At 40.7% G+C, this 25,860-nt stretch overlaps 1 protein-coding gene across 1 annotated transcript in view; it reads right to left on the bottom strand.

Annotated features, from left to right (window-relative positions):
* Positions 1-156: 156 nt before the first annotated feature.
* Positions 157-25,860, bottom strand: part of ADSS2 (adenylosuccinate synthase 2) — a 39,213-nt gene continuing 13,509 nt past the window's right edge. The window contains exons 4-13 of the mRNA XM_047754833.1: positions 24,615-24,665; positions 15,603-15,669; positions 14,953-15,060; positions 13,357-13,438; positions 9,549-9,675; positions 7,867-8,021; positions 6,337-6,461; positions 4,497-4,594; positions 2,643-2,792; positions 157-1,297 (exon numbers count right to left, since the gene is read on the bottom strand). Coding sequence (XP_047610789.1) covers positions 1,245-1,297; positions 2,643-2,792; positions 4,497-4,594; positions 6,337-6,461; positions 7,867-8,021; positions 9,549-9,675; positions 13,357-13,438; positions 14,953-15,060; positions 15,603-15,669; positions 24,615-24,665 — 1,016 coding nt within the window. The 3' untranslated portion in view covers positions 157-1,244. The remainder of the gene's footprint in view (positions 1,298-2,642; positions 2,793-4,496; positions 4,595-6,336; positions 6,462-7,866; positions 8,022-9,548; positions 9,676-13,356; positions 13,439-14,952; positions 15,061-15,602; positions 15,670-24,614; positions 24,666-25,860) is intronic.

Raw genomic sequence — 25,860 nt, forward strand, 5'->3', positions numbered from 1 at the left:
TTCTTAACTCACTGAGCCACCATGAGAACTCAAAGTCTGTTTCGAATCTCACCTTATCCCCACAGACCACAAGTATAAAACTCTTGCTTATATACAGTAAAACAGTAGTATCACTATTACTTCTTTTATTAGAATAAAAACGCAATACACAAAACATACTAGAAATAGTTGGTTCTTTTTAATCAGCTATTGATGGTATAATAAAATAAATTTAAGGGGCACCTAATTTAAACATTTAAAATAGTTCATTGAAGGATAACCTATAACAATACATTTAGCCAAACTGTCAAAATAACACCTCTTTTTTTTTTCCCCCCCAAGAAAGAAAAAAAGGCATGATCAAAATTATGACCAACAATTTGGGTTCATTTGGATCTTACAGATGACTCTGTAGGCATGTTGCCAGGCACAGTGTTGAAAAATTAATCCACTCGGCTTAGAAATAATGGTAAGATAAAAAAGGAAAGCTATACATTTCAGAATTGATGTCTGAAACTAAAGGAAAATATCCATCAAATATCACAACAGATCTTTTAATGACTTTTTTTTAACATTAAGATTGTTGTCTTAGGGAACACTTTTTCTCTTTGAACATTTAACTAAAATGTTCCATGTGTTAAATAATTTACAAAGAGAAATACATTTTGTGTTCTGTACAAAGTAAAGGACCCATGACTATAACCCCCTCCCCACCACCAAAGCTCAAATTTGCAATGGTCTCAGCAGAAAATAAACAGTTCACAATTTAAACAGAATTTATAGCATTACAAAAGTTTACAGAACTCCTCTTATCATTTTTTTCTAACAACAAAGATTACAATGACAGAACTGAATGATCAGCATGTAAAAATATTTGTGCAAAACTGCATTAATTGTTCTTGCCATTTAATAGAGGTAAAAATCTATGAACACAATGACAATAATGAAGAAAAACCACATTGAAAGTAATTCTATTTTAGATGTCAACCAACATTGATTACACTATTACTAAACATTAAAAGAAAACGTGGCACCATGAGCAGCAGGAGCAACAAATGATTCGGCAATTGTGCCAGCTAAGGACACTGACGCTGGAAAATGCCAGAGTTAAGCTCCACACCCGCCAGCCCTCTGAAAAGACTGGAAACAACTGCAGGGCTTAAAACTCGCTTCAATGTCTTTATTCTTGGAATTTGTAGATCATAAGTGAAATATTTAAGAAAGTCCTCCCCCCCAAGGAGTGTTTCTTGCATCACTGGTAATCCTTAAAAGAGCTGAATCATAGACTCTCTGGATTTACCCACACCAATCCATTTAACTGAAAGAGGGAAAAAAAGGATAAGAATAGTATTAATTCACGTATAATGTTCAGTCTTTGACATGAATAGATCCCGTACCTTCTCAGCGCCACCATTTCACTTCTCCCTGTGCCTTTGCTATCTTTTTTTGCTCTTTTAACAGATTATGCCAATTTCTAAACAGAACAAGCCATCAACATCCAGCACAGGTAGTTTTATCATGCCATTTCCTGTTTTTAATTGCACAATATTTAAAAGTGTTCAATTCCTAATGATTAGCAGAGTAAAACATTGGCCCAAACCAGCAGGGACCTAAAGAACCTTTGACCAAGTTCCTAATAACTAGAAAAGATAAGCATCTTTGATAAATGGACAATACTAAGAGGACACTGAAGAGTCACTGGAACTTTCACATCTCAAAAAAAAAAAAAAAAAAAAAAAAGGAAATATGGGGGAGAATATGGTTTTAACTTGCACAGCCTTAGGACTAGGCTACTGTACCAGCTTTGCTCATCTGCACCTCAAGGGTAAACCTTTATGGCATTTCAATTCACTGTTTATGACTCAGAAGACATGGACTAAAGAGCAGTGCACAATCATGCTCACCAAATTTGCTATCGAGCTAGGAAACCAAGCTAGCAATATGGAAAACTAGATTCATGTTTGGAGATGAGCCACGAATATAAATGAACAATACAAGATCAGATTTGGGGCCAAATAGATTTGACATGAGGCTACATTCCACCCACTTCACTTTTTGTCTCTGAAATCGCCAATGATGCAAAAAAAGGGAAAAAAGCAATGTTTTCAAAGAAAGATTTCACGTAACTAGTCATAGCCATACACGTAGGTTATGACTAATTCCTTGGCCAGCTTACATTTTTTTTTTTTAATGTATGTTTTGTTCTTTACTCTTATATTTTTTCAAATTGGTTTTCCTATTTCCTGTACCTATTGTTTTCCTAATATCTAGTCAAGAAATGCTCCCAACTCCCAAGGGTAATTTAACTCCAAATGGAAAAAAAAAAAAACCAAAACCAGAAACCATTTTTCATGGCAGTAAAGACACAAAGGATTTGTCAGCTAAGAGGGAGAGAGGATGAGAATGAATGTCATAGAGTAAAAAAAGAGACTAACAGAGAATTAAAACAGGGTCAAAAAGGGCAAGAGGTAATATATTGTATTCAGGCATATGAAGGATTAAAGAAAGAGTATATTTATGCTAAGGGATAAAATTATACTTTCCTGGGCATTTGTGCAAATCACAAGCATGCTACAAAGGAATAATCTGGTTTTTATCCGGTTTCAAAAGTAGTCAAGTCAAAAGCAGAAAAAGATAGCTGTTCAGAAAGCATTTATATTTACCTGGTATCTGAAGCTCATCTTCAATAAATCGCACATAATTTTGTGCGTTAACAGGTAGTTCTTTAAAAGTCCTTGCGTTTGATATGTCTGTGTTCCATCCTGGGAGAGTCTTATACTGAACTTCGACTTTATTTAAGACTTCCTGGTTTGCTGAAAGTTAAAGAACAAGTCCAGCTGCCCACGGTGTGCACTGCCCACTGTCAAACAACCTGTTGCTCTTTTGTAGGTTCGCAGTCTCATACTTGGGAGCCAGATACGTGGGGAGTTTAGAATTTTTCAGTGTTTAGGAAGGTAAAACAGTGCACACCAGCTCATATTTTATAATCAAACAGATTTCTACAACAGGATTATTTACTCTAAGTGGGTAGATTAGTAGTTCCACTAACATCAGTTCGAACCAGGTCTTGCTGTCAAATGAGTTTGGCTGCCAAACTTCGAGCTTCCAATGTTGAGAACTTTTTAGATTTCTGCACTATGGATTAGGGGCTGGGGATCTGTATAAGGGCAGCAAGAAGAGGTGTGTATTTGCCTTCACCTGGGAAACCCTCCGGTGTTTCTGTGACTGTTTACAAAGGCTCTGCTGGAGACTGTCTTCATTAGCCCCCCTCCCAGTGTCTCAGTGTTCCCCGATAGAAACTGAACATGTACTGGAGTAAAAAGGGTTTTTGCCTGGAGACGGGAAGGGGGCCGCTACGGTGCACTGTCCAGATTTGCCTCTTCAGGAGTCAGATGCTCATTCCCCAGCTGTGGGAGTACTGCCCACCGGGAACTCGGTTCAGAACCTCGCCAGGAGCTGCTCTCCACGGAAGGGAGCGGCCTCCCTGAGCAGCCCACGTCCCCATGCCCTATTGACGCGGGGATGGACAGAAAGGACCTGGCTACTCACCTTCATCTGAGATAACTCTGAAGGGCCATTCTAGCCCCAGAGCTCCCCATGGGATCAGTTCAGGGCCTTTCATGGGACCGCTTTGCAGCTCCACTCCCTGCTCTGCCTGACCCTGCTTTGCTCGTCAGTGTCCCTTATAGATACTGTTGCTCAGCACACGTACAAACAAATTACACAGCGGACATCTCTACAGCAGGGTCAGCTTCCCAGGGAACCCAAAGGAAGACTGCTGGTACCAGGAGTGTCGGGAGAAAGAAGGCTCTAAAAGAGGATCTTGGGAGTCCTTCCTAGGGCACAGCGGGTTAGGGACCCGGTGTGGTCACCGCCGTGGCTTGAATCGCTGCTGTGGTGCAGGTTAGACCCCTGGCCCAAGAACTTCTCCACGGGAGCAGGCAAATAAGTAAATAAACAAATAAGATGATAATATAATAAATAATACATAAATAAATAAACGAGATGCGGTCTTGGTCAGCCGGCTGACAATAAGGATGCTGAGATTCGGGAGCGGCATAACTGGGCTCAGTGGGACCATGTTTCTTCTTTCCTATTTTGAGTTTGAGCACAAGCTTCCTGCAACCCAGCACCCAAATGCATAGCAGCCATGAAAGTGAATGGACTTGAACTATTCACAAAGGAGTATCCTATCCAATCAAGTCTATAGCTATATATCATAAATTTTATGGGCAAGCTTTATGAATTGTTCTAATACATTCACTTAATATTCTCTATACATAGCCTAAAAGAGAGTACCTGGGGGAGTTCCCACTGTGGCACAACAGGATTGGTGGCATCTTGGGAGCACTGAGATGCAGGTTCGATCCCCAGCCCAGCACAGTGGGTTAAGGATCTGGCATTGCCATGGCGGCAGCAGCTTAGGTTACAACTAGGGCTCAGATCTCATCCCTGGCCGGGGAGCTCCATATGCTGCCGGGAGGATAAAAAAGACAAAAAGAAAAAAAAGAAAGTACCTGGGAAATGAGGTATAATTTCACCATCTAACTTGTATGCAACTCCAACTTTGATTTCGGTAAACATGTCCAGAATATCCAATTTGGTAAGTGCCAACCTAATTTTGGAAGAAAAAGCGGTGTTAAAACAGCAAATTCTTAAAGGCCCTAACTAGTAACTTGATATGGGAGCAAAGGCAAATTCATACAAAGCTCAAAGTTCCAAATTCTGAAAACTGGCGGGGATTACATTTTGAAGCATGCCACACATTAACACACCATAGGACAATATACTGATGTATTTTCCTGATAATTAAAAAAAAAATGACTTAACTGATCCCCTCCTGGGTTACTTGCCTAATAACTATAACAGACTTTCACTGATTGATAGACCCACATCCTCCTGCTTAGTTTCTCAGGATCCATCAACACATACTTGTAGGAGGGCTGCCTGGAACAAAGGATGCATTTTGTGGCTGTGGGACACAGCAAAACAGACCACTCCACGTGGGGGACAAGACATATGTCCGTTTACACATATGCTATCGCCCCTTGTTTCTCCACTCTCCTCACCATCACGTCCCCCAGAAACTGTCAAAGGGGAGTGAGGAAACCACGTCAAGGACCCCCTTCACGATACATTAAAATCGTCTGCTAAACGGACTAGAAAACAGAGTTTTATGGAGAAACCTCTCTACACCAGTCAAAACACTGGGTTTGAGATTCTTGTCCACAGATTTTTTTTTTTTTTTTGTCTTTTTGCCATTTGTGGGCTGCTCCCGTAGCATATGGAGGTTCCCAGGCTAGGGGTCGAATCGGAGCTATAGCTGCTGGCCTAAGCCACAGCCACAGCCACGCCGGATCCTTAACCCACTGAGCAAGGCCAGGGATCGAACCCGCAACCTCATGGTTCCTAGTCAGATTCATTAACCATAGATTTTTTTTTTAAATCCTTTACTCTGTTATTTGCTAGAAGTTAAGCCTAATGAATACAAAGATGAAGACATTTTTACATTTACTTACGTATATGTGTTGATAACAATTTTTACTGAGCGTGTTTAGTGACTCAACAGTGGGCTCTATGCTCTCTATCAGTTTTCAAAATACCCTTTAAAGCAGGTAATACTACTGTCTAGATTTTCAAGATGGTAAAAAAAAAAAAGGCACCAAAAGATTAAACTGCCCACAGTCATACAGCATAACGCATGGATCTGGGATTTGAATCCAGAGGTCAGAGGTCAATCACTAAATGCTGTTGTATTGCCTCCCCTCAGTGTGTATATATGTATATATTTATACTCTGCGTTACTCCATCTACCTGCCTACCTTGCCCCCTCACTTCTCTCTGTACTCGTATGCATAAGAATATCACAATTCTTTTCCCCAACCTCCAAGGTCCAGGATGATAACTCGGGGTCCCTCTCTCCTCCTGTCCCCCTTCCCCTCTAGCTTGATCCACTTCTACCTTGAACTACAATTTCATTTGGAGGCTAGAGAGTGAAATTTTTCAGAGTTCCCTTCGTGGCACAGTAGACACCAATCTGACTAGTATCCATGCGGTTGCAGGTTTGATCCCTGGCCTCCCTCAGTGGGTTAAGGATCTGGTGCTACCGTGAGCTGAGGTGTAGGTCAGAGACACTGGCTTGGGCTGTGGCGTAGGCCAGTAGCTATAGCTCTAATTCAACCCCTGGCCTGGGAACCTCCATGTGCTGCAGGTGTGGCCCTAAAAAGCAAAAACAAAAATGAAAAATAAAGAGTGAAATTTTTCTACGAGGGCACTACCTCAAGTTTGCCCTCCACAAAATTTAACCTGTGGTTATGAACTGTCATTTGTGAAATAAATGTTTCTGAGAATACTCACGCGGTAAATCCATTAATCATATGAGCGTATTTGAGCAAAACAAGGTCCAGCCAGCCACACCTTCTTTTCCTCCCAGTAGTTACACCAAATTCTCGGCCCCTTGTTTGTAATAATTCTCCAATTTCCTAAGGAACAGAAAATGAAATTTCAGGATTAGAATACTCATGCTCTAAATCTAATAGAATTAAACTTAAGATCACATAACAAGTCAAAGTTTCTTAGAGATAAACCTCTCTCAGAAAACAACTAAGTTGAAGATAAAATTCCTTAGAGATGATAAGAGTTTATGCAAAATAGATAAACTTTTGCCTTCACTTTTTACCACTATTTTAAAACTAACATTTTTATGTCATCTATACAACATCTTAAACTTCAGATTAACATGTAAAAAAATAAATGCTGTGTATGAAGAACTGAGCGGTGGGAGTTCCCGTCGTGGCTCAGTGGTTAATGAATCCGACTAGGAACCATGAGGTTGGAGGTTTGATCCCTGCCCTTGCTCAGTGGGTTAAGGATCCAGCGTTGCAGTGAGCTGTGGTGTAGGTTGCAGACACGGCTCGGATCCAGCATTGCTGTGGCTCTGTCGTAGGCTGGCAGCTGTAGCTCCAATTAGAGCCTGGGAACCTCCATATGCCATGGGAGTGGCCCTAGAAAAGGCAAAAAAAAAAAAGAACTGAGTGGTTAAATAGTATTTGTTAAAATAGACAGGTGAAGCCAATTTGTTCAAAGAACAACTGTAGTTTGATGGTTTTCCTGAAAAAACCGTAAGGCAACCTCTTATCTAATAAGAGTAGCTGTTATCACAATGCCCTTTTGAGGAGAATTAAGGTTGAAAACAATGTTCCGAGTTCTAAGCTACAGCACCCCTAGGACCTAATTTTCCCACCCATGACCGATCTGTTTCTTAATTTACACCTTTCTGATTAAAGCCATCACTTCGTCACCCCAGGTATTCCCACATCATTACCATTAAAATGTTGCCCTGTCGGCTCTGCATCCCAGCCCTGTCTATCTGTGTGGCCACGGGCAAGTGACCTCGGCTCTCTAGCCTCTGTTTCTTCCTGTGTAGAATGGGGATGGCGGCAGCCCCCCAGCTCCCAGAGAGGTTGGGAGGTTCCAAAAAACCTCTAAGCGGACAGCCACACACAGCGCCTGGCCCGAGGTCACCACCATGTAAGTGCTGGCTGTGATTAGACAATATCTGGAGATCACTTTCCTCAACCTTGGCTCCTAATCTGCTCTTGGTGAAAGGTAGCTGTTATTTCTTTCTCCTCCATCATCTTAATCCTCTTCACAAACCCACCGCCAGTTAGCCCTGCAGTTACAAGGACAAGGACCCCTTTCGTTGCCCATCTGCTGCCCCTAAAACAAAGGCGTTTTCTTTTGTTTTCATGCTGCTCTGATCACTCTTGCACAGTAAGTGATATGCCTGGATGATAATAATTCGTTAAGAGGGGGCAAAAAAAAAAAAAAAAGCATGAGTTTTTATTTTGAAACTTTCGAACGAGATTTACTGAGAAACAGGCTTACATTGTCTTGCTCTGTAGGAAAGGCACCAATACCGACTCTGGTTGTGTAAGCTTTCACAACTCCATACACTTCTCCAACATTCTGAGGGGGCATGCCCAAGCCAGTGCAAACACCTCCGACTGTACAGTTTGAAGACGTTACAAAAGGATAAGTTCCTAAAAACAGAACCAAACAGTAAAAGACACACCAAGAGTAAACATGACTTTTAAACAGAGTTACTATGAAAACTCTACATTCGAGGATATGCAAGGTATTTAACAGACTGGAACATGACAGCTAATCGCCCTTTCAGAGCCTCCAGGCTTTATTCCTGACTCTTTTTGTCTGTACAGAGACAACAACCTAAGTGGTTAGAGCCAGAAACGCAATGCTGGGTATGTATTCGCTGAATGGACTGCTGAATCATTTAAGGCCCAAACTCTGGGGTTCCTCTACTATGGAGCCTTACAATCCATATCTTTGAACACTCTTCTGTGACTTTAACATAGATTTGACTTCCTTGACGGGAATATTTAAGTTGCAGCAGCAAGTGACAACAGAATGCTAAGAATGTTGTGGTATTCAGCCTTTCCTGACCTTTTGATCTCTATTCAGGGAATAATCCTGGACCTGACAAGGGTCAGTGAAGCGTGGTGTGCTTCTCCCAACCCTCGCCCCACACTCCGCTTCACACAGCTCACTATGCTAAGGAGACACCGCTTTCCTCCAGTCTGGATAGGCATAGCATGGTATCCAAAAAACCCCCACATCTTCTAGAGAGAAACACACTGTCTTTAGCTGGTTTACTTGGTGTCAAAAGCCAATGAAACTGGCAATAAGAGCTGAGAACAATCAGACTTATCCTGAGAGATCATGCTTAGATAGAAAGGTCAACAAATTAATGGGCAGTAGTTTGAAGACAATAAGCACAAACTGTTTGAAGATGGAGGGAATACTGTCCATCCACTCGGAATCTCACCTCCAGGAGTTCCCGTCGTGGCACAGCAGAAATGAATCTGACTGGCATCCATGAGGACGCGGGTTCAATCCCTGGCCTTGCTCAGTGGGTGAAGGATCTGGCGTTGCCGTGAGCTGTGGTGTAGGCCACAGATGCGGCTCGGATCTGGCGTTGCTGTGGCTGTGGCGTAGGCCGGTAGCTGTAGTTCTGGTTCAACCCCTAGCCTGGGAACCTCTGTAGGCCATGGGTGCGGCCCTAAAAAGACGAAAGAAAAAAAAAAAGAATCTCATGTCCAGGGAGTTAATTAAACAGATTTCTATAGATCTTAGAATGCTCATGTTAAATAACAGGGTACGTTAATTAGTTCTTGATACTGAGGGAAAGGCTGAATTAAAGGTCCTTTCATGGGATTCATGCAGTCATTACAGTCCCAAGGAAACGAGGTCTGGAATTGAACCATAAACCAAACAAAACTTCAGTTTATAGAACCCAAGCTCATGGACACAAACAGTGATTTCATTTTTCTGATGAACCACAGAACTTATCACAGGTATTGTGTTTTCCACAATCTTTCTTTAACAAAAAAAAAAAAAAAAAAGGTTAGTGTAAAATGACAAACTTCCATCATGCCTCAATATACAAGATAAAATCCTTATTTTAAAATCCCTTAATGCTATAACATTAATTATTTATGTCTTAGGCAATTGAGGGCTAAGTTAAGCTCCATAAGTCACATCTCACTTACCAAAATCAATATCTAGTAGGGCTGCATTTGCTCCTTCTACCAAGATTTTCTTTGGTGGCCCATGTAAAGCCTCATATAGGAAATAAACTCCATCTCTCACCATTGGCTTAATCCTTTCCATATAGCCCTACATCCAAAGACAAAAACCAAGCTCAGTGTATAACAATATAATAGGAAACTTACAGCGTAACCAATATGAGTGAAAGCTGCCTGACTTTGACAGTGAAAACTGACAAAACGCAGAGGAGAGAGCGGCTGGTGCCTGTGCTCACGCTACGGTGAGACTTTGGTCTGGATTGGCTGTGGTCTCTCGTGCTAATTGTCCGGAACCAGAAAAGAGACGCTATTTCAAGAAAAGTAGAGATACAATGAATTTCAAAGGTTCTATGTTAACCTCACTACAAATGATGAAGACAATCTCCCAAAGAGCCCAGCACTCACCCTTCATAAACCAGCTTTCAGGAAAATAAAAAGAACTAACATTGTGCTTTTATAGTCTGTGAGCTATTTAAAAAGCAGCAATTTATGGCCCATAACTATAAAATGCATCAGGGGGTTTTTCTCAAAATATGGTGAGGGCCGCAAGTGACCTTGTCAAACACGCGAATATTAATAATTACTAATGTTCTTCTACTCTTTTTGCCATTTCTTCCATGACAATACAATATCTTAACAGTACTACTAGTAGGTAATATCAAATACTATTATACACATCAATGTGATAAAACTTTCTCAAAACATGTTTAAAATATTAATACAGCTAAATTTTCAATATTCAATTAAAAATATAAAGTAAACAAGAGTTTCCTCAAGGCCTATAGTTTTTATTTTTCTGCAATAAAATCTAGTTTCAACCATGTTTAAATACTTAGCCAAACTAGGGAGTTCCTGTCATGGCACAGTGGTTAACGAATCCGACTAGGAACCATGAGGTTGCGGGTTCGATCCCTGACCTTGCTCAGTGGGTTAAGGATCTGGCGTTGCCGTGAGCTGTGGTGTAGGTCGCAGACGTGGCTCGGATCCCGTGTTGCAGTGGCTGTGGTGTAGGCCGGTGGCTACAGCTCCAATTAGACCCCTAGCCTGGGAACCTCCATATGCCGTGGGAGCGACCCTAGAAAAGACCGGAAAAAAAAAAAAAAAAAAGAATTTAGCCAAACTAGTAGAGAAATTCGAAGACAGACTCGTAACTCACCAGAGTATGTTACACCTGCTGATGAAAGAATAATCCCCCTGGAATTCCCTTCACGATTCAGCAGTCAACGATCCCGACTAGGATCCATGAGGATGTGGGTTCAATCCTTGGCCTCGCTCATTGGGTTAAGGATCTGGCGTTGCCATGAGCTGTGGTGTAGATCCAAGACACGGCTTGGATCCCACGTTGCTGTGGCTGTGGTGTAGGCCATCAGCTGCAGCTCCGATTCGACCCCTAGCCTGGGAACCTTCATATGCCATGGGTGTGGCCCTAAAAAGGAAAAAAAAAAAAAAAAAAACCCTTGGCTCTAGTTTCCAATATTATGCGCATTCCTATTTTAGTTCCTTTTTTAATGCCTGAAATGACCATGTGCCGCATTTCTCAAAGACCTGGTTCAACATATAGTGTTGCCTTCCCTTATCCTACGGGATGTGTTTCAAGAGCCCGAGTGGATGCCTGAAACCACAGACAAGACTAAACTACATCTACTCTGAGTTTTTTCCTATACATACATACTTATAATAATGTTGAATTTATAAATGAGGTGCAGTAAGAGATTATCAATAATAACCAATAATAAAACAGAACAATTATGACAATACACTGTGATAAAATTATGTACATGTGGTCTCTATCGCTGCCTCCATCAAAATATCTTACTGTACAAATTTACTGCCTTTTCTGCTTAAGCTCTTATCATGTACCGTTGTCACACTTCTGCAATATGAGGTGCAACAGCAAAACCAGCACAAATTTCTTTTCTGTTCTTCATGATTTCACGGATAGAAGAGTCATTCGTACCGTAGGCCTTAGCGCGACCTCAAGCATAGGATTTTTTTTCTCTTTCCTGATGAGGTCGAGAACGTTTACCCTGTCACTTAAAGGAAGCACTTCACGGCTTCTCTTTGGTGTAGCCAATTGCCAGCATCGCTACGCTTGTGCTTTGGGGCCGTCATGAAGCGAAGCAAGGGTCGCTGGAACACAAGCTCTGTGATGCCACGACAGTTAATCTGAGGATGGGCAGGTGACACTGGACAAAGGGATGACTGATACCTTGGGGGGGATGGAGCAGGACTGTAAGAGATTTCATCACATTACTGAGAAAATCTCAGATTCAAAACTTAGGAGTTGTTTCACAGTTGACCACGGGTAAGTGAAACCAAGGATGGGGAGAGGGAACTAGTGCTTATCATTTACCAAGAATCTTCTTGCCTGATTCAGGTCATTATTCATCTACTTTACATTCACACGGAACATATATATAAAATAGAACTGAAAAGATATACCTGTGCTTTAGGACGTAAATACTTCCAAGTTGCTAGTAATAAATGTAAAATACGTGTTGCATGACAGATGAAAACACAACGGCAGGTTATTCCAAGCAGCGATCAATACACTGAAATCCAAATACCTAAGGCTTATAATGTTCCTTGGAGGTCACTTTCTTTCTTTCTTTTTTTTTTTTCAGGGCTGCACCTGTGGCATATGGAGGTTCCCAGGCTAGGGGTCTAATCAGAGCTGCAGCAGCTGACTTGTGCCCCAGCCACAGCAATGCCAGTTCCGAGCCACGTCTGTGACCTACACCACAGCTCACAGCAACGCCGGATCCTTAACCCACTGTGGGAGGCCAGGGATCAAACCCACAGCCTCATGGTTCCCAGGCAGAATCATTTCCACTGCGCCACAATGGAAACTCCATCCCTTTTTTTTTTTTGAGGAATTCAGTGAGTGGACAGACCTTGGTCTGCACAGTGCTTTTAAGAGTCAAATGGGTACCAGTCTTAAATGGGTGGTTAGCTTCTTACTTGCCCCTTTGTTGATTTATCCTCCAAATTGCTATGAGTGGTTTTTTTTTTTTTTTTTTGGTCTTTTTGACTTTTTAGGGCTGCATCTGTGGCACATGGAGGTTCCCAGGCTAGGGGTCTAATCAGAGCTGTAGTGGCCAGCCTACACCACAGCCACAGCAACGCCAGATCCAAGCCATGTCTGCAACCTACACCACAGCTCACAGCAACGCCAGATCCTAGACCCGCTGAGCAAGGCCAGGGATCGAATCCGCAACCTCATGGTTCCTAGCCGGATTTGTTTCCGCTGTGCCAGGATGGGAACTCCACTGTGAGTGTTTTTTATGTAACAACTAATCTAGTTTTATTTTTTTTTGGCTCAAAACTATTCAACAGCTAAACTCCCTCTCACTGCATATAAGACCACCCTAAGGCCTGTGAGTTGGTCCCTACCTGTCGAACTTTATTTTCAGGTACTTTACTCCTGCTCCCTACTCAGTATTTCGTTTAAGCCACATCAAGTGAAGTTACTTAGACATACCACACCCCTTTAGGCCCATCATACTTTAGACTTAAAAAGTACAAACAATTCAATTTACCAGTTCTCACCTATAAGGCTTTAGGCAAATATGTGTGGCACTTATTATTCTATGAACTATTTAATAGTTTATGGATCTTCTCGGTCACAATGTAATTTCATAAAGGAAATTAAAGAGCACATGTTCTTCTTTCTTATGTTTTCAGTTCCTGACACAAAGACAGAACGAGTGAAGGCTCTGGAGGCCAATTTGGCCAACACGAAAAGGAAATGATAAAGATCAGAAAGCGTTACCTTGAGTTTTTGTAATTCACCTTCAATGTCTATTTCCAAGGTGGGGTATATAGATTTGTACTGGTTAGCCAGAACTTTGAACCTAAGAAATACAGATAAATCAAGATATTAGCTCGGTTTTAAAATAGTCTGAATAATACTCCATCCAAAGGGCTTCTGGAGATAAGTGGCCTTAATAACAATCCCCAAACTGAAATTACCCGCTGAAAAAGAGAATCCGATAAAGGAGATCAGTCACATGAACAAAAGCTGCACTCATGCTATTTTTTTTTTTTTTTACCAATAGGATTATCAACAATATAATTAAGGTGAGGTGTGTGAGGGGCAGGAGGAGTAGGAAAGGATGAGATCTGTAACCACAAGACTTAAATAGGAACTAACTATAGCGTACTGTGTGCAAGACCAAAAAAGGGGACCACCCTACGTGATGGTTTTAAAAAGAGACAGAGGCAGACATTAGCAATTGCCTCTGATACTCTCAGCGGAGGTGCCCCGGCAGGGCAGACTGCTGACCGAAAACGGAGAGAGCTCTTTGATGACACCTGTTATTAGATGCAACCAACTAACTCCCCATAACTGAATCATCGCATAGTGGGGTTTTTAATGATGATTAGGACTCTCACAGAGATTGTGTTCATATGACAGTTCTATTTTTCAGGGTGAGTTTAGATACACAGCAGTTCACCAGTACCTGAGACCCTAATTCTTTCTAGGAAGTCTTTTTTTTTTTTTTTTTTTTTTTGCTCTTTAGGGCTGCACCTGTGGCATATGGAAGTTTCCCAGGCTAGGGGTCCAATCAGAGCTACAGCTGTTGACCTACACCACAGCCACAGCAATGTCAGATCTGAGCAGTGTCTGAGACCTACACCATAGCGCCTGGTAACACTGGATCCTTTAACCCACTGAGTGGGTCCAGGGATGGAAGCTACATCTTCATGGATCCTAGTCGGGTTCATTTCTGCTAAGCCACAATGGGAACTCCCTCTTTCTAGGAGTCTTTTTTTTTTTTTTTTGGTCTTTTTACCATTTCTTAGGCTGCTCCTGCGGCATATGGAAGTTCCCAGGCTAGGGGTCTAATCGGAGCCATAGCCACCAGCCTACGCCAGAGCCACAGAAAAGAAGGATCCGAGCCGCGTCTGAGACCTACACCACAGCTCACGGCAATGCCAGATCCTTAACCACTGAGCCACGACGGGAACTCCTTTCCTAGGCATCTTTAACGGAGTCTTTGGACCTGAAAATCTAAGGATCAAGACCCTAAGGCATGGTGATCCCACCACAGCACTGCCACACCCCTCTCGGTGTCTCAGTAAACCATTCCAAGGTACAATCCTTAAATACAATTTTGGCTTTGTCTTTTTTGGGGGTACTGATGTGATATCAACATCACGTTACTTTTCATGAAATTATTTAACCCGACATTGAGGACTAGCTGGCATGTAATAAAAAAATACCTTTAATATTTCAAATGAAACAGAGAAAAAAGCCAACCATCACTACTCAACTAGAATAATGACTTTATCAATTTGCATCCTGGGCTTTAAAAATTCTTAAAAATCCACACATTCTTTCCATTTTGAAACCCAAGGTGGTTACCTCTCAGAGAAGCCATCAAAGTCAGAAACGAGATCGCACATCCTGAGTCCACTCCGAGCAGCTTTGGAAGAATAAACTGGACCAATGCCCTTTTTCGTGGTACCCAAACTTAAAAATAAATCAAAACAAGCTCTGAGTTAGACAAGAAAGATGCCGTTCTCATGTTCAGATCAACACAAAGGATGAGGTTACTATGATTCTTTTCTGTTTATGCTATTTCCTGTAAGTTTATTTTCACAATGTTATTTTCTCTCAAGTTTAAATAGGATATTCTAATACTTATTTTTCTTTCCCTTTCTTTCTTTTTTTTTTTTTTTGCTTTTTAGGGCTGCACCTGTAACATATGGGAGTTCCCAGGCTAGGGGTCAAATCAGAGCTACAGCTCCCAGCCTACACCATAGCCACAGCAACATGGGATCTGAGCCGCATCTGTGATCTACACCGCAGCTCACGGCAACGCCGGATCCTTTAACCCACTAAGCGAGGCCAGGGATTGAACTCACATCCTCATGGATACTAGTCAGGCTTGTTACCACTGAGCCACAATAGGAACTTCCATAAATACTTATTTTTCTTGAGCTTCTGGCCTAGAATTTAAACACAAAAGACTGTGCACACGTGCACACACAGAACACATACAAAAAACATACTTTTTTCCTGCTTGTTCTTGTCTCTGTTGTTCCTGAATACCATCAGCTGCTTGATGAAAATCAAATACTGAGGGGAAAAAAACAAAATCACAGTTGTTGAAACAAAATATAGGAAAGCAAAACATGTTGCATTTTAAATTACTGAAGTTATAAATCCCTTCAACTTAATTTCTTTATGACAAACTGGACAGATATATTTTATATATATATATATATATTTTTTTTTTTTTTCCACTGTACAGCACGGGAACCAAGTTACACCTACATGTATTCATACTTTTTCCTCCCACTGTTGTGTTGCGATGTAAGTGTCTAAATCCTTAACCCACTCACTGTGCTGGGCCAGGGATCAAACCTGCATCCAACGCTCCCGAGACGCCACTGACCCTTTTGTGCCACAGCGGGAACTCCATTCACTCCCACCATTATTGTTGCTTTTTTGGATGCAGGTTTGATCCCTGGCCCAGCACAGTGAGTGGGTTAAGGATCTGGATTTGCCAACGCTGTGGCTTAGGTTGCAACTGTGGCTTGGATCTGATCCCTGGCCCAGGAACTCCATATGCCCCAAGGCAGCCAAAAATGGGGGAAAAAATGGTAGGAGTGAAGATTATAATGCTAACTGAATACATTAATATGAAAACATGCCTGCTCACTCATATTTACTGCAATCTCTGCTATTTTAAAAATGAGTCCTTAAGAGAGCAACTTTGGAATACCTCACCCTACAATTCTACAAAGCTCAGTTTACTACCATATCCTTGTCAAGTTCTGGACTCCAGAAATCGGAATTTTATGTTGATTACCTCCCTCTCCTTCACTGGTCCCAAGCGTCCATCATCTCTCATGAAAGCAGGAGCTTCCTAACATGAGTGGGCCTATGCCCACTCTTGGACTTTCTAATGCCTGTTTTGTAACGTAGCCAAAGCCTTCTCTCTAAGACACAAATATGAGGTCACCACTCTCATCTTTAAAAACCCAATGTCTTTCTAGTCCTTAAAAGACAAAAGTCTTACAAGGCCTCCTTGCACAACCTGGCCTTTGACCTTACACGAGGCTCCGCCTCCTCACTGCCCTCCCACCCCATCACACCTGCATCCTCCAAGGCCTTGGCTCCGAGGCATGTACTTCTCTTGTCTGAATGTGCTTCTGCACCCTCTCTTCTCTCTCCCTCTTCTCCTCCCCTTCCCTCCCCCTCTCTGTACTGGTTTCCCTGCAGCTACACAAATGGACATTCCTACCAGCAGTGCACGAGAGTTCCCTTTTCTCCACATCCTCAACACTTATTATCTCTTGCCCCTGCCCCCGTTTTTTCTTTGGATCGCACCCACAGCCTATGGAGGTTCCCAGGCTAGGGGTCACATCTGAGCTACAGCTCCCAGCCTATGCCACAGCCACAGCCACATGGGATCTGAGCAGCCCACTGCAAAGCCGGATACGCAACCCACTGCGTGAGGCCAGGGATCGAACCCACATCCTCATGGACACTAGTAGGGTTCATTACCCCGGATCTGAGCAGCCCACTGCAAAGCCGGATACGCAACCCACTGCGTGAGGCCAGGGATCGAACCCACATCCTCATGGACACTAGTAGGGTTCATTACCCCGGAGCCTCACCAGGAACGCCTCTCTCTTGTCTTTTTGATGCTGGACATTCTGTGTGCGAAGTAAAATGTCCCTGTGGTTTTGATTTGTGCTTCCCTAATGAGTACTGAGGTTGAGCACTTTTCTTGTATCTGTGGGTCATCTGCAGTATCTTTCTTTTGTGGAAAAATATCTATTCAGTTCCTCTGTCCTTTGGTTAACTGAATTTTTTTCCTGTGATGTCCTTTTATTAATGGGATTTTTTTCCCCCTATTATATGAGTTCTTTATACATTTTGGAATTAACCCCTTATCAGATATATGATTTGCAACTATTTCTCCTATTGTAGCTTGCCTTTTTATTGTGTGGATGGTTTCCCTTGTTATACAAAATCTTTTCAGTCTGATGGAGTCCTATTTTTTTATTTTTGCTTTTGTTGCCTTTGCTGTTATTGTCAAATTAAAAAAAAAAAAAAATCACTGCCAAGACCAGTGTTAAGGAGCTTACTATCTATGTTTTCTTCTAGGAGTTTTATGGTTTCAGTTCCTTGGTTCTTCAAGTCTTTAATCTCATTTTGAGTTACTAAGATAGTGGTCCAGTTTTATTCTTTTGGCTGTCCAGTTCTCCCAATACCATTTATGGAAGAGACTGTCCTTTTCCCACTGTATATTCTTGGCTGCTTTGTTGTAATTGACCACATACGTGGTTTTATTTCAGAGCCCCTATTACATATCATTGATCTATGTGTCTGTTTTCATGCTAATACCACACTGTTTTCATTACTATAGCTTTCTGATATAATTTGAAATCAGGAAGCATAATGCCTGCAACTTTATTTTGCTTTTTCAAGATTGCTTTGACTATTGGGGGTTCTCTGCATTTCCATACAAATTCTACAATTGTTTGTTCTAATTTCTGTGGAAAACTCCATTGGAATTGCATGAATTCCGAATGCACTGAATCCTAAGATTGCTTTGGGTAGTATGAATATTTTAATGATATTAATTCTTTCAGTTCATGAGCATTTCCATATACCCATGTCTTCTTCAACTTCTTTCAGCCGTGTCTTATAGTTTTCAGTATACAGGTCTCCTACCTCCTTGGTTAAGAGTACCTTTTTCAGGCACTAGAAGGCTCTACATAATAAGGTAAACACTGATTATAGAAGTAAAATATGTATGTATATACTCTTCATGCAGCACTTTGCTATATTACGTGGTATGTTAAAATGTTTACTTATTTTTCTGTGACATGGACTCTAAACCTTGGCCTATAAATAGGTATCACATTCTATAGGGTTTAGCTCATTATCGTGTTCCTATTTTGATGCCCAGCCAAGAGCATTTCTCATCTACATTTGAAAGGCCAAAATAGTTCTTAAGAGCGGTTTCAATTAAACTCAGATTTTGCAAATCAGTTAAGACAATACTGAGATCTTGGAGTAGGCTGTTTCTTTTGAATTAAAAAAAAATGTGCATTTTAGTATGTTTTATTTTCTATGTTCAACAAAGTTACCAAGGCAACTGGCAAATCACAAATAACTGTTGGAAAGCAGGTGAGCCAAGTACCTTACCACAGAGCTAATATCTTCTTAGGTTTTTCTAGGCTCCGAGAAGCTATTGGTGGAACCAGAATAATTACTTTTATAAAGCTTCACCCCGGCATGCCCCCACAATTACCATTTTTGAAAGAACAGCCTTTGTCTGAAGTTACTTTGAATAGCGTTTCCATTTTCTACAGAGCAGCCATTGAAAACACACAAACAAAATGCCAGCTTGGGGATTCAGTCTAATTTTTAAAATTAAAGGTAACTGTGCACTTTCAGTAATTAAGTTTTATGAACACTGCCTTATTATTTTTTTTAATTATTACAGTTAGGTTTTATTACAGCAAACTATTGTTTACTGTATCGAAAGGTCCAGTGTGAGCCTCAGGACATGTAATATCCATTTTGCTGCTTCTCATATCTCCTCAGGTCTTTTCTCCCCTACCACCACTTTTTTTTGTTTTTGGTTTTTTGGGTTTTTTTTTTTTTTTTTTTGCTTTTTAGGGCTGCACTCACAGCATAAGGAGGCTCCCAGGCTAGGGGTCTAACTGGAGCTGTAGCCACCAGCTTACACCACAGCCACAGCCACAGCCACACCAGATCCGAGCTGCGTCTGCGACCTACACCACAGCTTGCGGCAATGCCAGATCCTTAACCCACTGGTCGAGGCCAGGGATCGAATCTGCAACCTCATGGTTCCTAGTCAGATTCATCTCTGCTGCGCCAAGATGGAAACTCCACCATTTTTTTTTTGTTAAATACGCCACTTTAAGTCAGAGTACAGTATGGTCATCTATCGGCTCAATAGCATATGGCGTATCTCTAGGCCTTATTCATCTTGTATTTCCCTCAGGTTATTACTCAAATGTCATCTTCTCAGTGAAACCTCCCCGGCCACTTTATCTAAAACTATAGTCCCCCATCTACTTCCTCCAAATGCCTGAAACTACCTGGCTCCTTTCTCTGATTTACTTTTTCTCCTCAGAACTTTCACTGTAAGCCACGGTACATTACCTGTCTTTCCTGCAGTAGCTCCACGAAGGGGTTTTTGTCTTTTCTACCTCTGAGTCCTCAGTGCCCAACCCCACCTGACACAAAGTAGGCATCCAATAGGTACTTGCTGAATCAGAGGACAGACATCCAGTAAAGCTGGATTTCAAATGCTTTAAAAAATTTCATTTTATTTTTTAATTTTTTAGAGCTGCATCCACAGCATATGGAATTTCCCAGTGAAGGGGTTGAAAGGGAGGTACAGCTGCTGGCCTATGCCACAGCCACAGCAACAAGGGATCCAAGCCACATCTGTGATCTACACTACAGCTCACAGCAATGCTGGATCCACTGAGTGAGGCCAGGGATTGAACCCACACCCTCATGGATACTAGTCAGGTTCGCTACCGCTGAGCCACAACTGGAACTCCCCCCCAAGTTTCATTTTTTCAGCCATTTCTCAGTCTCTTTTTCTCATTAAGCATCCCTATACTACAAATTCTGCTATGAGATTCAGTGGGACAGGGCCCAATTATAATGTAATGGTTCCTTGAATACTTGCTTAAGCATGCTCATGAAAAGAACTAGCCAATGACTTGGTCATTTTTAAATTTTTTTAAAAGAAAATTGTTTAAAAAAGCTAACACATTAACAGTGTTTTGTGGGGTTTATAGTAATGTAAATATGAAATATATGAAAATAATAACACAAATGACTGGACAAGGGAAATGCAAGCATTTTATTATAAGGACCTAAGGCTAAATGCTATATTATTTTAAGGTAGATCATGAAAATTTAAAGATACATATCATAAATCCTAGAACTATCACCAAAATTCATGAAACAAGAAGTACAGCTCATAAGCTAATAGCAGAGATAATATTTAAAATATCCAATCTCAAGGAAATAAGAAAGAAAAAAAAAAACCACAAAGAACAACCAAAAAAAACAAAAAGCAGATACAAATTCAACCCAATTGCTAATATAATATACTAAATGTAAATAGTCTCAGTTCTTCAATTAAAAGGTACATTGTCACAATGAATGAAAAGCAAGACCCACATATATTTTGTCAACAATAAAGGAGATATAAAGACATAGATGGGCTAAAGATTATTAGAGGATAGAAAAAGACACCATGTAAATACTAATCTTAAGAAAGCTCTAGTACACATCCTAGTTTGTACTAACAATCTCATGATTTATGAAAAAATTTTAAAATCCTTGGAAAGAACTACTATTTTTAAGCATCTATGTACCAGACTAGGTCATGTGCTTAGTTCTGAGATGAGAAATCAAATGCCATGATTACAATGGAGCTTAGAGAATTGTCCTTTCAGGCCTATGGTAAGAGTCCCTGGAGTGAAAATTTGAAGTGGTTTCATAGCAATGATCCTCAGCAATTTTCCAGTTAGTTAGCTAATTTTTCTGATAAAGCTGTTCACTTTTTTTTTTTTTTTTTGCTTTTAAGGCCACATGTGCAACTTGTGGAAGTTCCCAGGCTAGGAGTCGAATCAGAGCTGCAGCTGCCAGCCTATGTTATGCCACAGCCACAGCAATGAAGGATCCGAGCCGTGTCTGCAACCCACACCGCAGCTCACGACATCGCTGGATCTGTAATCTACGGAGCAAGGCCAGGCATTGAGCCTGTGTCCTCATGGATATCAGTCGGGTTTGTTAACGCTGAGGTGCAAGGGGAACTCCAACATTATTTACTTCTTTTCACCATTTCGGAATTGAACTAAAAGTACATAGTGCTTACAGACATTTTAATAACATGTTTTAAAGAATACAGATATTATTACACACATTACTAGTAACATCTAAACTTTTGTCTGAGTTATCCCCTAGGGGCTCAGTTCTCCTCTATCAGAAATGCTTTCCTTTAAGAACACACATATACTGAAAAGGAAACATCATTATTAAAGAAACACAGCGAAATTATTTAAAAATTATAAAACTGATTCATATTTATTATGATTTAAAGCACATTACTTTCTTATTACTCTGGTCCCTTTGGCTCCTTCTGCCTCACTTCTTTATTGAGTTTTTGTCCGCTAAAGTAGTTAAGAAACTTTCTTAACCACTGTGCTATATCCATGGATGCAAACTGTCAAGTGACAGACCCAAAGCGTTTGTAATGAAGAAAGGTAGAGGAGCTCCCATCATGGCTCAGCAGAAAGCAATCTGACTAGTACCCATGAGGACACAGGTTAAGGATCTGGTGTTGCTGTGACCAGTGGTGTAGGTTGCAGATGGCCGGCAGCTACAGCTCAGATTCAACCCCTAGCCTGGGAACCTCCATATGCCGCAGGTATGGCCCTAAAAAGACAAAAAAAGACAGGTGGAGAATCCAGGAACACAGGTATCTCTTTTAATACTATGTTTTCCCAAGAGATTGATATCATCAGCATCGATTAAGTCTACATGGTTGAACGTATCTGATTCTGCCTATTTTGTGAGCCACATGGGAAGTCCGGAATTTGATTAGGCATATTAAGGTTATAAGTTACTCAAAGGGTAACTATGGTAGGTATGATCCTATTTTGCAGTCCTAAATAAATGCTATTCAGATTAAGATATTGAATTTCACACGGCAGATGACAGAGGACCACTGCAAAGTTCTGAAGATAAGCAGAGGCTTTCATCATCTATCACAACGCCTTACTTGATCCACAGGACAGAGGCAATGAGTATCAAGAGGCTACACATAAAAACTAGGAAGTTAAAGATGACTCATGGTAAAGAATAGAACATATATAAGATTAATGATTAGTGAGTGTGAGCATATAAAAACACTATAAAAGTAACGCACAAAAATGTAATTTTCATTATTACCTAAGAGACTGTCAGTAATAAAAATTACACTAAATTGCTTTCTCTATTATAGCACTACAGTGATGATATGTAAAAGCTTAAAAGAACTAAGACAAAGAAATAACCAAAAATACTTTACAAAGCTGACAGGCTGAGCATGATTTTTTTTTTTTTTTAGGGCCACACCTGCAGCATGTGGAGGTTCCCAAGGCTAGGGGTCGAATCGGAGCTGTAGCCACCAGCCTACACCACAGCCACAGCAACGCAGGATCTGAGCTGCATCTGCAACCTACACCACAGCTCACGGCAACGCTGGATCTTTAACTTACTGATCAAGGCCAGGGATCGAACCCACAACTTCACGGTTACTAGTTGGATTCGTTTCCACTGAGCCACAAGGGGAACTCGCTGATTTTTTTTTTTTTTTTAACAAGAGACTTAAAATGGCCAACACATAGGACAAATTAACAACTTCCTACCTCATAAAAACAAAATGAAACCCTTGAGTCCTCACCAAACTGCATGTTATTATTTGGGATGGCAAAGCTTCTTTCTTTCTTTTTTTGTATAATTATGCATTTATGCTATTAATCATTCTGAAAATACCTATTGCAGTTTTGCTAAAAAAGAAAAAACTATGAGCTCTTCAAAGAAAAGGTTCAATTTAAACACAACTGATAGTTAATATTCTCATGGTTTAAATACAGTCGGGTGAAATATAAATGACTCACAAGCCTGTTTCGGTTTATAAAAAATATGTATTTATAAAAACTACGTATTCTATACATTTTGGCTAGTCACACTCAAAACTAGCCAAGTTTTCAGTATGGAGAATACCAATCTACTCACAGACAACACATAGGACAATGTGAACAAATATAAAAGTGTTTTGCAGGAGTTCTCGTTGTGGCTCTGCGGAAACGAATCTGACTAGCATCCATGAGGACACAGGTTAGATCTCTGGCCTCACTCAGTGGGTTAAGGATCCAGTGTTGCCATGAGCTGTGGTATAAGGCGTAGACAGGCTCAGATCTGGCCTTACTGTGGCTGTGGTGTAGGCTGGTGGCTACAGCTCCAATTCGACCCCTAGCCTGGGACCTTCCATATGCTGTAGGTGCAGCCCTAAAATTAAAAAAAAAAAAAAAAAAAAGTGTTTTGCAGTAGTAACCACAAACTGCTCTTTTCAGATTTTATAGATTAAGCCCATGGCAAAGTATGTGACGAGAAGGGAGTTTTCACATAAAAGCTGTATGTCAATTCAGTACAGTTTGCTTCAAATAAGCTATTTTACTGGGTGCCTAAAATTATGCACAGGATTCAAATCTGTAATTGTCATCTGGAGGTTCTGACCCTTGCCTGATAAATACACAAGAAAATTTTGATGGGGTTGTCTGTTAAATGGAGATCAATCCTCAAACTACAGCACTTCAAGAGACGTCCATATTTAAATACAATTTAAGAGTTCTAATCAATTATAGAAGTTTCTAACATTTATAGTTCCTTACCTTTTCTGGTTATTGCCTCTTAATCATGTCACTGCTAGCTATAAATTCTATCACTTCACAGGCAGGATAATAACAGGGAAACAAGTCTCAAATATATCGCTGAGGGTTGAAAGTAACTTTAAAATCCAGTTTGTTCTAACCAGTGGAAGAGAGGCTAGTGTGAATAAAATCCACATCATTTCAAAAGCAGTATCATTAACATTTTAGGTACAAAGAATCACTCTAAATATCTGCCAGATTGTAGATCTACTTTTACAGGAGTATTAATATGTGCAAATAAATTGTGCTCTTTGTAGTTTACTCTGGCTTCTTTTTTAATAGAAGTAGAGCTGTCTCATGAACTGCTGCTCAAATTATTCATATGATTAGCTAATTCTTCAGACATAGGTAAATTTTAACCTAGTCCTTATCAAAATCAGAAAAAAAAATTAGTAAGATTTCATGTATTTGAAACGTATTATCCATCCTATTTAGTTTTCACTAAAATTAAACCCAAAATTGGCTACTAAATGCTTTCATATAAGTTTCTGACAAAAAAGACTGTTATAAATAAATGCATTATGTTCCCCTTACCAATATGAGCTCTGTCAGATATGATAAGCCTTTTTTCCCAGCCTTCCAGACCTAGAGGGAAGGGGAAAAAAAGATTTATTTAATTGAACATTTTGTACAATAATTTTAAATCTTAACTTCTTAAGAAATACACTATTTTTAGCATTTTTCACTGAATTAATCATTTTAGTATCTTTTCTTCTGCATAGGAAAGATGTTTAACAAGAGTTTTGTCACCTGTCATTCATTATACAAACTCATTCACAAATTCCATCTAAGTGTTTTCCTCTAAAAATCTCCAAACTCTGGGTCCTGTTGTGGCGCAGCGGAAACGAATCCGACTACAAATCCGACTACGAACCATGAGGTTGCAGGTTCCATCCCTGGCCTCGCTCAGTGGGTTAAGGATCCGGTGCTGCCGTGAGCTATGGTGTAGGTCAAAGACGTGGCTTGGATCTGGTGTTGCTATGGCTGTGGTGTAGGCCAGTGGCTATAGCACCAATTAGACCCCTAGCCTGGGAACCTCCATATGCCGTGGGTGCGGCCACAAAAGGACAAAAGACAAAAAAAATAAATAAAAATGAAAAGCTCCAAACTCAGGCCAGCCAGCCACATAAAATACTTCTAGGAATCCAAAACAAAAGTGTAGGACATAGCATTTTGTTGGCGGCAGGGGGCGAGGGAGTGAGGTGCAGAGAAAGGGACCATTTTGAGAGGAAAGTTAATTTTGGGAGTGGTACCTTTTCCAAAAGGCAATTATAAAAAGTGTGATTAAACAAAGTAACAAAATGTTCTAATTCCTCCAAAGTACTATCAATTACTGTACTTATCATATGGAATTATAACAAGATATATCTGCCCATTTAAGTACGAATGCCTGAGAGCAGGGGTCATCCGTTTTCACAGCATGGGCCCTGTCATCCAATAAATGTTCCCCCAAAATAATAGTTGAGTGGATAGATAAATGAATCTAAATATCTTTCTTTAAAGACATAGTAGGCTGTATGCATTCTAAGGACAAGCCACTAAGCCCTATTTTTATTTTTATTTATTTTTTATTTATTTATTTTGGTCTTTTTGCCTTTTCTAGGGCCGCTCCCGAGGCATATGGAGGTTCCCAGGCTAGGGGTCTAATCGGAGCTGTGGCCAGTGGCCTACACCACAGCCACGGCAACACGGGATCCGAGCATCGTCTGCAACCTACACGACAGCTCACAGCAACAGCTCACAGCTCACAGCAACGCCAGATCCTTAACCCACTGAGCGA

Source organism: Phacochoerus africanus, chromosome 12, assembly GCF_016906955.1.
Source record: "Phacochoerus africanus isolate WHEZ1 chromosome 12, ROS_Pafr_v1, whole genome shotgun sequence".
NCBI classification, from domain to species: domain Eukaryota; kingdom Metazoa; phylum Chordata; class Mammalia; order Artiodactyla; family Suidae; genus Phacochoerus; species Phacochoerus africanus.